At 44.4% G+C, this 17393-nt stretch overlaps 1 protein-coding gene across 1 annotated transcript in view; it reads left to right on the top strand.

Annotated features, from left to right (window-relative positions):
- Positions 1 to 17393, top strand: part of LOC147112824 (fibrocystin-like) — a 610710-nt gene that overhangs the window by 350034 nt on the left and 243283 nt on the right. The window contains exons 30-31 of the mRNA XM_085998227.1: positions 9455 to 9568; positions 12091 to 12178. Of these exons, the coding sequence (XP_085854353.1) occupies positions 9455 to 9568; positions 12091 to 12178 (202 nt within the window). The remainder of the gene's footprint in view (positions 1 to 9454; positions 9569 to 12090; positions 12179 to 17393) is intronic.

The following is a 17393-nucleotide window of genomic DNA, read 5'->3' as shown; positions in this document are numbered from 1 at the left end:
GCAGCCAGAGAAAGTAGTACATCTCTTAAGGTGGAACAGGCTTAAGTTCTCTTAAGGTGGAACAGGTTACATACACCACAGGTGCCTGTCGAATACAATGGCAAGAAAATACGGAAATTGTATCTCTACATACTGCCAAATGGTGGACCACCGTTATTGGGACGGGAATGGATCAGGAAGATAAACTTAGATTGGCATTCCATTCATGCAATGATGGTGGACGGTAAAAAAGATGAAGACGTCACTCCTGGACGATTGTCAACAATCTTAGCTAACGCCAAAGAGGTATTTCAACAAGAACTGGGCACGCTTAAAGGTGTAACCGCCTCGTTAAAAATAGAAGAGAATGCAGTTCCCAAGTTTTTCAAAGCGAGACCGGTACCATATGCAATTCGTCCAGCCGTCGAGGCAGAGCTGGAGAATCTGGAGAAGGCGGGCGTGTTGTCTAAGGTCGACTGGAGCGAGTGGGCGACACCCATCATTCCTGTCATGAAGAAAACGTTAAGCAATAAGTCCGGAGAGCCAAGGAAGATTCGCATCTGTGGGGATTTCAAGGTGACGGTGAACCCTGTCCTTCACACAGTACAATATCCTCTTCCAAGGATAGAAGACATCTTCGCCTCACTGTCTGGAGGGAAGCGTTTTACGAAAGTTGACCTAGCACAAACATATTTGCAGATGGAGGTTGAAGAGTCCTCTAGGAAGTATCTCACGATAAACACTCACAAAGGTCTTTACCAGTATCATCGATTGGTATTCGGAGTAGCATCGGCTCCGGCGATATGGCAAAGAGTGATGGAACAAGTCCTGCAAGGGATTCCGGGGACTCAGTGTTACTTGGACGACATCCTTGTAACAGGTGAAGATGACAGTGAACACCTTAACAACCTAGAACAGGTGCTCACTAGACTACGGGAACATGGGCTGCGAGCCAACCGCCCCAAGTGCGAATTTTTTAAGAAACAGATATCGTATTGTGGCCACGTGATTGATGAAGAGGGGTTACATAAGTCCCCTGACAAAATTGAAGCGGTTGTTAAGGCCCCAGCGCCTGAAAATGTGTCGCAACTGAGGTCATTCCTCGGGTTGGTGAATTACTAACATAAGTTTTTGCCGAATTTGTCGACAATTCTGCATCCAATGACCGCCCTGCTACGAACGGGGGTGGCATGGAAATGGAGCGATGATTGTAAACGTGCTTTTCAGAAGAGTAAGGACTTAATCACTTCGAAGGAAGTATTGGCTCACTACAACCCAGCACTGCCAATCAGGCTGGCGTGTGATGCGTCTCCCTACGGCATTGGGGCGGTACTGTCACATAAATTCCTTGATGGTTTGGAGAGGCCGATAGCTTTTGCGTCACGCTCGTTAACTTCTGCCGAGCGTAACTACGCCCAGATTGACAGAGAGGCCCTCAGCCTAGTGTGGGGGGTGAAGAAGTTCAATCACTATTTGCACGGTCAAAAATTTACTCTACTAACCGATCATCAACCTCTCATCTCCATTTTCAACCCTCAGAAGGGCGTACCGATAATGACAGCACAACGGCTGCAGAGATGGTCCCTTTTCCTAGGGGCACACCAATATGACATCGAGTACAAAGGAACTAAACAGCATGGAAATGCTGATGGATTGTCACGTCTACCGTTGCCGACGGTGGAAGAAGAAGACCTTGCAGTGGATCCAATGGAGTTATTCCACTCGACCATAGTCGAATGTCTCCCTGTGACGAATGCAAACATAGAAAAGAAACACGGAATGACCCGACATTATCACGGGTCTATGATTTAACGGTGAAGGGATGGCCAGCACATGGCGAACCACTGCTGCCAGCATTTTCGCCAAGAAGAGAACAGCTGTCAGTGTGCAGAGGAACCTTGATGTGTGGATCCAGAGTAGTAATTCCACCTAAGTTGACGGATAGAGTGCTCAATGAGCTTCATGAGGGTCATCTGGGTGGGGTAAAAATGAAGAGCTTAGCCAGAGCGTTTGTGTGGTGGCCGGGAATCGATAGAGAAATTGAAGAGATGACCAAGAGCTGTGCAGGATGCCAGAAGGTCCAAAACGCCCCACCACAAGCTCCTCTGCATCCATGGGAGTGGCCCTCATCTCCATGGCAAAGGGTGCACATTGATTTTGCTGGTCCCTTCATGGACTCGATGTTTTTAATTGCGGTGGATGCACATTCAAAGTGGCCAGAGGTAATAAAAATGTCCTCAACCACCACGGAAAAAACTATCGCAGTTTAACGAACCATATTCGCCAGGAATGGGCTGCCTGAACAGATTTGCTCTGACAATGGACCACAATTTGTGTCTGAAGAGTTCCGGAGGTTCTTAAAGAACAATGGTGTTAAGCATTACACATCTGCCCCATATCATCCAGCCACTAATGGATTGGCCGAGAGGTTTGTCCAAACATTCAAGAAGACTATCAAGGCAATGTGTAATGAAGATACACCCCTACAACACAAGGTGGACAACTTCTTGTTAGCCTACCGGAATGCGACACATGCAGTTACCAACCAAACTCCAGCCATGATGTTCTTCAATCGAAGACTACGATGCCGCTTGGATTTGGTTAAGCCAAACGTCCGAAGAGATGTGGAGAACAGGCAGTTTCAGAATATGAATGAAAGGCCGACCAGGAGTTTTAAGATAGGTCAACCAGTTTTGGCCCGGGACTACCGCACTGAGAAATGGCAGCCAGGAACGATTTGTACATGACAAGGACCTCTCATGTATACCGTGGACGTTGGGGAGAGCATTGTAAGACGCCATGCTGACCAGATTCTAGAGTCACTGGAAAACGTCAACTCCACACCACGATCTGATACACCTGGTAATGAAATCGATGTTCCAATTGCAGCTACCGCAGAACCGGTAATATTGGAAGCAGATGAACCAAACAACGACATTGATTCCGACTCAACATTGCCAGAAGAACCTGATACTCCAAAGAGGCGTTATCCAGACAGAATCAGGAAGCCTCCTCAAAGACTGAACTTATAATTGCTTAAACTTAACCAATGTATCTAGCAACAGTAATTGTGATTGTAATTTGTGATCATTAGTTGTTAAATGAATGTTATGTACTGTTTATCTAAAAGGGGAGGAATTGTTATGTATGTACCTTTAAGAGAATAACTGGTCTCAGAATGCAGTACCGGCAGTGACCACCCCTGTATAAAAGGCGCTAGAGAGCCTCTGTTGGTTAGATTCGTTTATGCCTTTCAGCAGTAAAGATCTCTTTGTTTCTCTCCTGCTAGTCCGTGTCTCAATCATTCACGGACTTAACAATTCTGATGAAAGGTCATCGACTTGAAACATTAACTCTGTTTCTCTCTCCACAGATGTTACCTGACCTGCTGAGTATTTCCAGCACTTTCTGTTTTTATTTCAGATTTCCAGCATCCGCAGTATTTTGCTTTTGTATTTACATCTGTGGGATGGATATATCCTTGGATGTGATTCTGCCTGAAATTTAGTGGGATGGTGGCAGAAAATGGGGCAAATTTAGGCGGGGAGGGCTCCTGTTGCCTCCTTGATCCAAGCTCTATTTCTCATTCCCTGAACCCACTGGGACCGCTGCCGGTTACACCATCCCCACCCACCGCTTTTAAATGCCGGCAGGGGAGGGAAGGGGCCGGGCCTGGCTTTCCGTCTCATGTCCCTCTTGTAGTGTATGTGCCTTTAAGAGCCCCAGGTGTGCTGTAATGCCGGTAATGGCCACTCGGGCTATATAAGCCTGTATATTATGTATATCCGTTAGAACCCCCCCAAACATTGCTTAGTAAACACCTGTGAACCAACTCCTGTCTTCAGTGTCTTTATCAACACACGGACACTACAGTGGCGACGAAGTGGAAACGGATTTACCTGCAGTTCGGCAGCACCTCAAGGACATCGATTCCTCGGGCGTCCAGAAGACTCAAGAAAGTGAGAGAAGCTGTGGTTTCACCAGCTGGCCAAGCTGGTGGCAGGTACTGCGCTAATCCTTCCTGGGCGTCAGGCTGGGGCTCCAGCGACTGGCTCTACAGCTGAGACAGGCAGCGAAATCGGAGGCAAGCAATAACAGACTGGGAGGGAACACTCAGGAGACGGCCGGCGCGGCAAGCAGGTCAGCGTTCAGACCTGTGAGAAAGTCCGGCGGGAACGAGTCTCCAACTGTAAATAAATTAAAAAAAAAAAAAAGAACGGAAACCGCGGGAAACAGCGTTGTCATCGGCGGCAGCAGCGGGAAAGCGCGGGAAGCGCCATATCTTTGCTGAAATGCCTAAGTCTGGCAATATTGATGCTTTTGATAGTGAAATAGAGGATTGGACCACATACGTGGAAAGAGTAGAGGTATATTGCACTGCAAATGGAATAGAAGATGAAAAAAAAGCTTCAGTACTGCTGAACCTAATGGGCGCAAAGACATACGGGCTGTTACGAAATTTAATCACTCCAGCCAAACCAAAAGACAAGAATTTTAAAGAAATTGTTGATACCCTGCAGGAGCACTTAAACCCAACACCGCTGCTGATAGCGGAATGATTCAAATTCTTCAAGAAAAATCAACACAAGAATGAAAGTAACGCTGATTACCTAACCGAATTAAGAAAGCTATCAAAGTACTGCCAATTCGGGGCAGGACTAGCAGATTATCTTCAAGACAAATTCGTTTGCGGTCTCTTAAGTAAAGGAACACAAAAAAGGCTGCTTTCCGAAAAAGATTTAACATTGGACAAAGCTTTCAGTATGGCTGTATCATACGAAGCAGCAGCAAGAGGAGCTGCAGAGATACAACAAAAGACACAGGACTTCGGCACCCATGAAATGACACAGGGTTTCGAAAGATGTTATCGCTGCGGCAGATCCACCCATAACCAGAGGGACTGCTGGTTCAAGGACAAAGCATTCAGGCAATGCGGAAAGATTGGACACATTGCACGGGTATGCCGATCTGGACAAAATAAATCCACTGACAGAAGAAAAAAAATCAATAAAGAAAAGTACAGGAAGGTACAAATGATGACGGACAGTAGCTCCGAAGACCAGAAGAGCGATAGCGACTCCGAAAACAAGAGACTAAGCTGTCTCAAATTACATAATGTACTTGCCAAAGATGATTACCAAACCATTTGGGTTACCCTCACAATAGCAGGGTCCCCAGTTAAAATGGAGCTAGATACAGGATCAGCTCTAACCGTAATAAATCGACGGGATTACGAGAGGCTATTTTCGCATATACCTCTAAAAGACACATCCATTATCTTAAAAACATATACGGGGCAGAAAGTATACCCCAAAGGAAAAATAAGGGTGCCTGTTGTATACAACGGCAAAGAAATACAAAAGTTGTATTTATACATTCTACAAGATGGTGGTCCACCGTTGTTGGGATGTGAATGGATCAGAAAGATACGTTTAGACTGGCACTCCATTCAGGCACTGACGGTGACCAGTAAGAAAAAAAACAATGATGACATCATACCTGAACGATTAAAAGACACCTTGGCCAATGCCAAAGAAGTGTTTCAAGAGAACCTGGGAACCTTGAAAGGCATCACCGCCTCAATAAAAGTGGAAGATGCAGCAATTCCCAAATTTTTTAAGGCAAGACCGGTGCCATACGCAATTCGTCCAGCAGTCGAGGCAGAGCTGGAGAATTTGGAAAAGGCAGGCGTGTTATCCAAGGTAGATTGGAGCGAGTGGGCAACACCCATCGTTCCAGTCATGAAAAAAGCATTGAATAATGATAAATCTGAAGAACAGAGAAAAATTCGCATCTGTGGAGACTTCAAGGTGACGGTAAACCCGGTCCTTCACACAGTACAGTATCCTCTTCCAAGAATAGAAGATATTTTCGCCTCACTATCCGGAGGGAAACGTTTCACCAAAATTGACTTGTCACAGGCATATCTACAGATGGAGGTTGAGGAGGCCTCTAAAAAGTATCTCACGATAAACACACACAAAGGCCTGTACCAGTACAATCGACTGGCTTTTGGAGTAGCATCAGCTCCAGCTATCTGGCAAAGAGCTATGGAGCAAGTCCTGCAAGGGATTCCGGGGACTCAATGCTACCTAGATGACATCCTTGTAACAGGAGAAAACGACAACGAGCACCTTGCCAATTTGGAGCAGGTGCTCACTAGGCTGAAAGAACGGGGCCTACGAGCAAATCGCCCCAAGTGCGAATTTTTCCAAAATCAGATATCATATTGTGGCCACATAATTAATAAGGAAGGGTTGCATAAGTCACCTGAAAAAATTGAAGCGGTCATAAAAGCCCCAGCACCTGAAAATGTTTCACAATTAAGGTCGTTCCTGGGATTAATAAATTACTATCATAAATTTTTACCGAACTTATCAACTCTTCTACACCCTCTTAATGAACTTCTACAAACAGGAGTGATTTGGAAATGGAACGAAGACTGTAAACGTGCCTTCCATAAATGCAAAGACTTAATCACATCCGAAGAAGTTTTGGCTCATTACAACCCATCACTGCCAATCAGACTGGCGTGCGATGCATCCCCTTACGGCATAGGAGCAGTATTATCCCATAAATTCCCTGATGGCTCAGAACGGCCGATAGCTTTTGCGTCACGCTCATTGAACTCAGCTGAGCGTAACTATGCCCAAATCGACAGGGAAGCACACAGCCTGGTATGGGGAGTGAAGAAATTCAACCATTACCTACACGGACAAAAATTTACCTTGTTCACTGACCATCAACCCCTCATCTCCATATTCAACCCTAAAAAGGGTGTTCCCATTATGACAGCGCAAAGGTTACAGAGGTGGTCCCTTTTTCTAGGGGCACACCAATACAACATAGAATACAAAGGATCAAAACAGCATGGGAATGCTGACGGTTTATCGCACCTACCGTTGCCAACGGTAGAAGAGGCACCTACAGTAGACCCAGTAGAGATGTTCCACTCTACCATAGTGGAATGTCTACCAGTAACAAATTCTGCCATTGAAAGGGAGACGAGAAATGACCCGACTCTCTCACGGGTCTACGATTTAACAGTGAAGGGATGGCCAGCACATGGCGAACCACTGTTGCCAGCATTCTCGCAATGAAGAGAACAGCTGTCAGTGTGCCGAGGAACCTTGATGTGTGGATCCAGAGTGGTGATTCCACCCAAACTCCAGGATAAAGTGCTAAAGGAGCTTCACAAGGGGCATCTGGGTGGAGTGAAAATGAAGAACCTAGCCAGGGCGTTTGTATGGTGGCCAGGTATCGATGGAGACATCGAAGAAATGACCAAGAGCTGCCTAGGATGCCAGAAGGTCCAAAACGCTCCACCACAAGCCCCTCTACATCCATGGGAGTGGCCCTCATCTCCCTGGCAAAGGGTGCACATCGACTTTGCTGGTCCATTTATGGACTCAATGTTTTTAATCGCGGTTGATGCACACTCCAAGTGGCCGGAGGTAATAAAGATGTCCTCCACCACCACGGAAAAAACCATCACAGTATTAAGGACCATATTTGCCAGGAATGGGCTGCCGGAACAGATATGTCCTGATAATGGACCGCAATTTGTGTCCGAAGAATTCAGAAAGTTCTTAAAAAACAATGGGGTTAAGCACTACACGTCCGCCCCATACCATTCCGCCACCAATGGATTGGCTGAAAGGTTTGTCCAGACCTTCAAGAAGGCCATAAAGGCCATGGGTAATGAAGACATAAAACTTCAGCACAAGGTGGATAACTTCTTATTCGCATACAGGAATGCAACACATATGGTTACCAACCAAACTCCCGCCATGATGTTCTTCAATAGAAACCTAAGATGCCGGCTGGATTTGGTCAAGCCCAACATCAGAAGGGACGTGGAGAACCGGCAGTTTCAAGGCATGAATGAAAGGCCAACTAGAACCTTCCAGATAGGTCAACAAGTTTTGGCCCGGGACTACCGTACCAAGAAATGGCAGCCTGGAACTATCTGCACACGACTAGGACCACTGATGTATACCGTGGACATCGGAGAAAGCATAATAAGGCGCCATGCTGACCAAATCATAAGTCATCCGAAAAGGGACAACCTACACCACAACTCTATACGTCTAACGATGAAGTAGAGATACCCATATCTACCTCCGATCCGGTGATACTGGAACCCGATGAACCCGACACTGGCATTCAAGCCGAATCAGCCTTGCCAAAAGAACCTACTACACCACCAGAAACTACTACACCCCCGAGGCGTTATCCGGACCGAGTCAGGAAGCCTCCTGAGAGACTGACTTATAATTAATTAACTACAGCAATGTGTATATTATTTTTATTATAACATGTAAGTAATAATTACTTAAAATATGATGTACTGGTTAGCTAAAAGGGGAGGAATTCTAGTGTATGTGCCTTTAAGAGCCCCAGGTGTGCTGTAATGCCGGTAATGGCCACTCGGGCTATATAAGCCTGTATATTGTGTATATCCGTTAGAACCCCCGCCCAGACTTTGCTTAGTAAACACCTATGAACCAACTCCTGTCTTCAGTGTCTTTATCAACACACGGACACTACACCTCTCGTCTGCCTCTCTTGCCTTTAGTATGAACGGTTACCTCAAAAAGTTGCAATCCTATTTCAATCAGCAAAATTCTAAACTTGAAGTATCAAAATAGTCTTTCAGCAGGTAGCTTTATTCATAGTGGTAGAGTTCCCGCTCGGTTGTTTTGTTTTTTCCAGTGCCATTCACCCAAAATCAGGCAAACCAGCGCAAAAGATCACGGAATTTCAAGCAGAAATTAAGTTCAGTGCAAATCGAGATTCCACGATCTTTTACGTTGGTTCAAAAAACATTGTGCTGGAAGCCAGCCCCACCCACAAAACTGGCCAGGCCCCCAGATCAAATTAATCACCATGGCAAGTTTCTGCTAATTGCACCCATTTGCAGGCCTTCGAGGAAGCTCTAAAAAAATTAAGTTGTTTTTTTAGGCGCAAGGTCACTCATAGGTATCTTTTAAAATCTTTTAAATATTAACAAATATTTAATTTACTAAGGAACTGACTACGGTACACCAATATATCTCATAAATTGTACTGTATAGCTTTTAAAAATCATTTTCAGTCATTTAAAATCAGGTTACTCACAAGTGGTAGACTGGACACTGATTCCAAATGCTTATTTTCAGCTGTATTAATAAAACTGCACCAGGTTACCACTCTTACATATATCAATTAATATTTTTTAATGCAAGAAAACAGAAATAAACAATTATGTTCTAAAACGCTGCCCGATTGCGCTGGTTCATGGAGGTTTTTGCGTTCGGCAACATGCAAATGAGCGGAAACTTGAGCAAGAAGTTCAATTCCGAAAACGAACACAATTTGCGCCCAGATTGCCAATTGCCTCCAAAGTGGAAACTCTACTATCTTTATTTTTCGACAGCTGTATTTTATTTTGAAGGTGTTATAATTTACTCAGAAAATTTTATTTAAACTACAGGGAACTCTCAGAATGCACTGCAAAGTAATCAGAAGATGCAGATTAAACTCAAGACCTCTGCAGCTGGTGGCTGTAATCGCCTGAATGGAATTGATGTAGAGGCTGGAACTATAGGTACTTTGTACTTATTGTAAAAATAGTGATGCTTGCAGGTACATTTTACATCTGCGGTGATTCATAATTAAATGTTTTCTGAAGAATGTGGGCTGACATACCACAATTTTGTCTCAACATTTAGCTTTGATTTGATTCTTGTTCAAACACAATGAAAGATCTCCTCTATTAAGTTGGGAGATGGGTTCACATTGCAAATCTCAATTTGAAAAGATACAAAATAATGAAGAAATGGGAATGAAAATGTAATTAATATGGGCACAGCAGAGATTCTGTTCTGAAATGGAAAAGGGAGAATCTTGAATTAGAAAATACATTATGCTTTTGATGTCTTTGCTGGGGAAATTTAAAAAAAGAAATTGAAATAAAAATGGCTGAATGATCCTCATCTTGACTCACTAGAAAATAATAATTAATTGACCATGATATTTTTCCTGCCTTGTTGACTGTGTCATGTTGGTATTGTGCTGTCATATGTGCCACATCATCTTCAGCTGTGAATCAGATCAACTTTTGTTTTCAGTTCTTTTTGAATCAGTGTCTGTTTATACTCACAGCATTAACAGGAACCGTATTAGTGACCCACTCAATATTTTATTTATCTTATCAGAAAATGGGGCAAAATGAGGCAATGAGGCCTCCTGCTCAAGTTCCATTTCTCTTTCCCGCCTGGACCACTACCAGCTGCACCTTCCCCGCCCCCCGCATCTAGAGGCCAGCAGGGGAGTGGAGGGGAGGGGCAGGGTCTGGCTTTCCGTCCTGCTTTCCTCCTGTCCGCAACTCTTACCGCCACTCCTCGGAACAATGATGACAGCACAACTGATTCGCTAATAATGTTGGGTATTTGGAAAAACTCTTCTGTCACAACTTGGCTGACTAGAGTTTTGTGCTGAGAAATCTGTGGGTCCTTCACAACTGACACTGGAAAAATCAGCAGTGAGAGGATCATTGAGTCAAAGTGGTTGAGACTATAGTGGCAGTGTGACGATTCCATAATGGTGCAAATTATGTTGCAATTATCCAAATCAGATTGTAAATGTGGATTTATTTGCCAGATTCATGTTTCCATGAAGGTAATCCTCTTTAGTGAGCAGGGTGGATATGAGCATGGCTGCTGCCAAATCATCTGCATCTTGTACTCTTATGACTGATTGTCCTTCACAGTGGTTTCGTTATTATCATGATGACTGCTTCTTTTGCTCCTCCCTTATAAATTTTAATTTCAGGTGGTACTCTTAACAATTTCTGCCCTATACAAGTCCATTTGGTGTGTACGTGTAACGTGCTGCAGCCTATGCACAACAGGAAACAGGAAAAAATATTGAAGTATGTTGCTTTGTGTTTGGTTGGAAGAAGTGATAAACAGAATGAATGATGGTAAAATTGCCAGGGAAGGTTAAAATAATTGGCAGGAGGAGGGCATGTTTTTGGGCTGCAATTTTCTGCCGTCGACATGTGACAAAATTTATATTGGCCCAGAAATTCGGGTCTCCACGGGTGAGTACGCACGGGGTACTCACCCGTAGGCCGAATGGAAGTGCCAGTTTCCTGCATGCACTGCGCATGCGCGGGAAACCGGCACTTCCGATCCCCTGAACGAAGGGGTTCAGAGGTCGAACGCGTGCGCAGGAGAGGCTGCGCGTGCGCTTTGAACTTACATTTTTTTTACAGGTTTTCCCGGGAGGGTAAGCCTGCAGGTTTACACATTTAAAAAGCAGGCGTAAGGCCTGCTTTTTGCAAGGTAAGTGGTCAATTAATTAAAATTAAAACATTTTTCCCGCAGGTTTATTATTTTTAAATACTTTAAAGCAAGGTAAGTTTATTTTTAGCCCCCATTAGAATATAAAATTATTTTTTTCAAAAATTTAAATTATTGTTTAAAATAGTTATTTAATGTAATTTATAGTTTATTTAAAAAGTGTGATTTAAAAAAAAAATTATTTGAAGGTTTACTGCTATTTTGGGGCCCGTAGTATTTATAAGTTTTGACAGGTCTTCCTGTCAATCTTATGAATGGGCTTTTCCCTCCTCCGATTGGCTGCCCATGGCTCACGCGATCCCAGGGGACGCATCGCACTAACTACGCCCCTGGGACACGCAAGTACAGCGCGCCGGCAGCTGGGCCAGGCCCCGGAGCGGAATTCCATGGGGCCCTACAGCTCAACTGCCGGCGCGCAAGGTAAGTGCAGGTCGGGGGCTTGCACCCGTGGGAAGCCCCTGACCCGAATTTCTGGGCCATTATGATGAACATTTTGTTGAAGCAGAATGAATGGAACTCATCAAAAAGGTGGTTTCATTTATTCCAATTTTACTAAGTTTGCAACATTGATCATTGCAACCAAGAATCACAGCAACACACTTATTTAAATATTGTGATTATTGTTTTAACTATAGCTGAAGTAGAAGAATGTCCAACTTATTTCAGTGAGGAGCTTTCTTGTCATCATTAAAGAGCAGCTGAATCTCATTTTTATGTTCTGAATTGCATTATGATATGTTCCGTACATTTTCTTTTTGCCCAGGTGTTTATGGGAAGTTACAGATCAACAGTTCTTACCCCACACAATCCTGGACTCATCTTGGATTTGACGTTTCACCTGGAAATGAGAGGTAGTGGAGAGGGGTGGGAATTGGATAATGTATTACAGCGAGACCTCATGCAAGAGAATCACAAGCCAGATCAGTACAACCTTCTTTAAAATGAGTGGGATTTCAATATCATTAACTTGTTCATCCCTCAGTGGTCCTGTCCCTATCTTAATTCTCCTTTTGTTACTTTTGTGCATATAGAATATTTTACTATTTCTTTATATATTCTTTGATATTTTCATTTCATTTTTTTTTGCCTTTCTAATTGTCTCGTTTTACTTCTTTCCTAAGCTTGTCATATTCCCTTTTGTCATCCTTTCCTTTATTGTTTATATACTATGCTTATGTTTTTTTCTTTAGATTTAATTTTACCCTCACCTCTTTATTTATCCATGGCATCTCACTCTTGGCTAGTTTTTTTTTTAGTGGCATATATTTATCCTGAACACTCTTGATCTCTCCTGTAAATATTTCCCACTGTTGTTCTACTTCGTTACAGAGGTTGCATTAATGGACATTGCAGAGACAAAGTAAAGGCAAAGGAGCTCTGCCCTGCATCTAGTCTGTGTTATACCTGATCTGTGAATGCTTGATGTGGGTATTAGGTTCCCAAAATGAGAACTAGCTTAACATTGACATGACCACAGCCAACCTGTTCAACTCACAACAGAAACTCAGTAACTTCGCTTCCAGTTCCATCCCTCTCGGGGGCTATATGGGATTGGGAAATTTCCTGAGCCCCCTGTAAATGGTTCCGTGGCGCTATATTATCAGCCCTTCTTTTTCTGTTAGAATCCTTTCTGGGAAGCCAGTCAGCCCCTGATCCCCTTCAATGGTTGCTTGCTCAGGCTGAATGCAACAGTGCAAACCTGGCTACTCTATCTGATTTTACTCTGAGTTTTAAACCTCATATTCTATTTACCATAAAAACAGAATTTTTTGACCTCTGCAACATCAGGCTGAATTTTAACCTGGAGAAGCGTTTGGGTTTGGAGTCAGGGATTAAAAGCGGCGAAATTTACAGCGCGTCGGGAAGCCGACTTCAACAATCTATAGATATGTGAAGAGAAAAAGATTGGTGAAGTCAAGCGTAGGTCCCTTGCAGTCAGAATCAGGGGAATTTATAATGGGGAACAAAGAAACGGCAGAACAATTAAATACATACTTTGGTTCTGTCTTCACAAAGGAGGACACAAATAACCTCCCAGAGATGTCGGGGAACATAGGGTCTAATGAGAGGGAGGAACTGAATGAAATCAGTATATGTAGGGAAATGGTGTTAGGGAAATTGATGGGATTGAAGGCTGATAAATCCTCAGGGCCTGATAATCTACATCCTAGGGTACTAAAGGAAGTGGCCCTAGAAATAGTAGATGCATTGCTGGTCATCTTCCAAAATTCTATAGACACTGGAACAGTACCCATGGATTGGAGGGTAGCTAATGTAACCCCACTATTCAAAAAAGGTGGTAGAGAGAAAACAGGGAATTATAGACCAGTAAGCCTGACATCGGTAGTGGGGAAAATGCTAGAGTCCATTATAAAAGATGTAATAGCAGAGCACTTGGAAAACAGTGACAGGATTGGACAAAGTCAACATGGATTTACAAAAGGTAAATCATGCTTGACTAATCTACTGGAATTTTTTGAGGATGTAACTGGTAGAATAGATAAGGGAGAACCAGTGGATGTGGTGTATTTGGACTTTCAGAAGGCTTTCGATAAGGTCCCACATAAGAGATTAGCATGTAAAGTTAAAGCACATGGGATTGGGGGTAAGGTACTGACTTGGATAGAGAACTGGTTGGCAGACAGGAAGCAAAGAGTTGGAATAAATGTGTCTTTTTCCGAGTGGCAGGCAGTGACTAGTGGGGTACCGCAGGGATCGGTGCTAGGACCCCAGCTATTCACAGTATATATTAATGATCTAGACAAGGGAACTATCTCCAAGCTTACAGACGACACAAAGCTGGGTGGGCATGTGTGCTGTGAGGAGGATGCCGAGAAACTCCAGTATGATTTGGACAGGTTGGGTGATTGGGCAGATGCATGGCAGATGCAGTATAATGTGGATAAATGTGAGGTTATCCACTTTGGTGGCAAAAAACAGGAAGGCAGATTATTATCTGAACGGCAATAGATTGGGAGAAGGGGAAGTGCAACGAGACCTGGGTGTCCTTGTGCACCACTTGCTGAAGGTAAGCATGCAGGTGCAGCAGGCGGTTAAGAAGGCAAATGGCATGTTGGCCTTTGTAGCGAGATGATTCGAATACAGGAGCAAGGATGTCCTGCTACAGTTGTACAGGGCCTTGGTGAGACCACACCTTGAGTATTGTGTGCAGTTTTGGTCGCCTTATCTGAGGAAGGATGTTCTTGCCATGGAGGGAGTGCAGCGAAGATTCTCCAGACTGATACCTGGGATGGCAGGAATGACGTATGAGGAGAGATTGGGTCGATTGGGCTTATATTTGCTGGAGTTTAGAAGAATGAGAGGGGATCTCATTGAAACTTATAAAATTCTAACAGGACTAGACAGACTAGATGCAGGAAGGATGTTCCCGATGGCGGGGGAGTCCAGAACCAGGGGTCACAGTCTAAGGATAAGGGGTAAACCATTTAGGACAGAGATGAGGAGGAACTTTTTCACCCAGAGAGTGGTGAACCTGTGGAATTCTCTACCACAAAAGGCAGTTGAGGCCAATTCATTAAATATATTCAAGAAGGAGTTAGATATATTTCTTAAGGCTGAAGGGATCAAGGGATATGGGGAGAAAGCAGGGACCGGGTACTGAATTTGGATGATCAGCCATGATCTCATTAAATGGCGGAGCAGGCTCAAGGGGCCGAATGGCCTACTCCTGCTCCTATCTTCTATGTTTCTATGTAACCCGCCGACTTCCGCATTTCACTTGAGTGCGTTAGGCTGCCTGCCCACAAACCCCTCGGGAGAGGTGGGTTGTCAAGTACCAAAAGTTAATCACTCAATTAGAGCGATATTTCAACACACTTTTGAGTTTAACGCCAGGTCCACGGGTTTTCCAGGCTTCCTGAAATGCACGAGTGAAAGAAAGGCGCGAACACCACGGCAATTGAGGGGGCTGAATCAATTTCAGGGATATATGCCAATAAATACTCAGTATAAAATCATAGAATGGTTGCAGCACAGAAAGAGGCCTTTTGGCCCATCGAGCCCATGCCAGCTCTCTGCAAGAGCACTTCAGCTAGTCCCACTCTTCCGCCCTTTCCCCGTAGCCCTGCAAATATTTTTCCTTCAGGTACTTATCCAATTCTCTTTTGAAAGCCATGATTGAATCTACCTCCGCCACCCTTTCAGGCAGTGCATTCCAGATCCTAATCACTTGTTGAGTAAAAAAGTTTTTCCTCATGTCGACTTTGGTTCTTCTGCCAATCACCTTAAATCTGTGTCCTCTGATTTTCGACCATTCCACCAATGGGAACAGTTTCCCTCTATCTACTCTGCCTAGACCCCTCATGATTTTGAACACCTCTATCAAATCTCCTCTCAACCTTCTCTGGTTTAAGGAGAACAACCCCAGCTTCTCCAGTCTATCCACGTAACTGAAGTCCCTCATCCCTGGAATCATTCTTGTAAATCTTTTCTGCACCCTGTTGAAGGCCTTCTCATCCTTCCTAAAGTGCGGTGCCCAGAATTGGACACAATACTCCAGTTGAGGCTGAACCAGTGTTTTATAAAGGTTCATCATAACTACCTTGCTTTTGTACTCTATGGGCAGGATTTTCTTTCAGGAGTTGGGTTGGAGGCGGGACTACAACTTTCGGGGTTGTAGTCCCGCCTCCATCGAGATGCGGCCAATCCACGCGATTTTAACTTGATTGACCTTGTTGAGCCCGCCCAGCGGGCTCAGGAGGCCAATTAAGAGCCACCCGGCAACAAGTGACGTCACAGACTGAAATTTTATCTGTCAAAAGGTTTTGACAGATGAAATATCAGCGTTTCACAGCTGTTTGAAGCTGTCAAACACTGACAGTCTTACTTCTAACATGAGTCCTTCTCCACAGACTCAGTTAAAAATCTCTCCTGCACAGAAAGCTGCAGGCTGTCACTTTTGACAGTTTGCAGCCATTCTGCTTTCTGTGCTGCTGAGATGAGGGACTCCCGAGACCTAAAGAAAGGAAGGCTGAAAAGGTAAGAAAAGGTATGTAAAACTTATTTAATCACTTTAGACACACCAAACACACTTACCTTTGCACTCATGCACACATCACTCACCTGAACACCAACATCTCGACCCCTCCAAGTCCTTCAACCTGACGGCCCGCCTCCTCTAACTTGGCGTGGTTTGGAGCCATTGGGAATCCCACACTTCAACCTTAAAAATAGGGATTAGGCTAAAAACTGCCTGTTAACTACCTGTTACCAGGCAGTTAATTGGCACTAATCCCTTCCCGTCTCGGGTAGGCGGGTCCCAGTGCAGGGCGCGTACCCGCCTCCTTTAAAACTGGCATGGAGGCGGGTTTGGGTGCGGGATGGGGTCGGGACCCCTAATTTCGGGATTTTAACCCCCCGCACGCCTCCAATCCCGACTCCACGGCTCAATGAAAATCCTGCCCTATGCCTCTATTTATGAAGCTCAGGATCCCGTACGCTTTTTAAACTGCTTTCTCAATCTGCCCTGCCACCTTCAACGATTTGTGCACATATACCCCCAGGTTCATGCACCTCCTTTAGAATTGTACCCTTTGCCTCTCCTTGTTCTTCCTACCAAAATGTATCACTTTGCACTTTTCTGTGTTAAATTTGATCTGCCACGTGTCCGCCCATTCCACCAGCCTGACTATATCCTCTTGAATATATATCAAGTAAAGCAATGGTCCTAGTACCGACCCCTGGGGAACACCACTGTATATCTTCCTCCAGTCCGATAAACAACCGTTCACCACTACTCTCTGTTTCCCGTCACTTAGCCAATTTCAGTGGTGAAAAAGAATAACATTTATGTGAACTAAATAAAAGAACAAAAACTTATCAAACTAAAATTTTCTCAGACACCCTTGTGCAACTACAAAGACTTACTCTTCCCTTTTCTGCTACTCCTACATGGTGCAACCTGTGTCGTTTCACACCCCTGCTCTGACTGCTGAGATGCTGTTGGCTGACGTCCTCTGGGTTTTGGAGCCCATGAGGGCCCCGCCAAAGACTGCTGCACCTGCACCTGTGCGGGGGCCGACTCGGCCATCGGGAGACAAGGCAGCA

Source organism: Somniosus microcephalus, chromosome 9 (genome assembly GCF_052327205.1).
Source record: "Somniosus microcephalus isolate GS21.2 chromosome 9, FLI_Smic_1.0, whole genome shotgun sequence".
Taxonomy (NCBI): domain Eukaryota; kingdom Metazoa; phylum Chordata; class Chondrichthyes; order Squaliformes; family Somniosidae; genus Somniosus; species Somniosus microcephalus.
The sequence above is the reverse complement of the archived record's forward strand: the minus strand, read 5'-3'. Positions and strand labels throughout refer to the sequence as shown.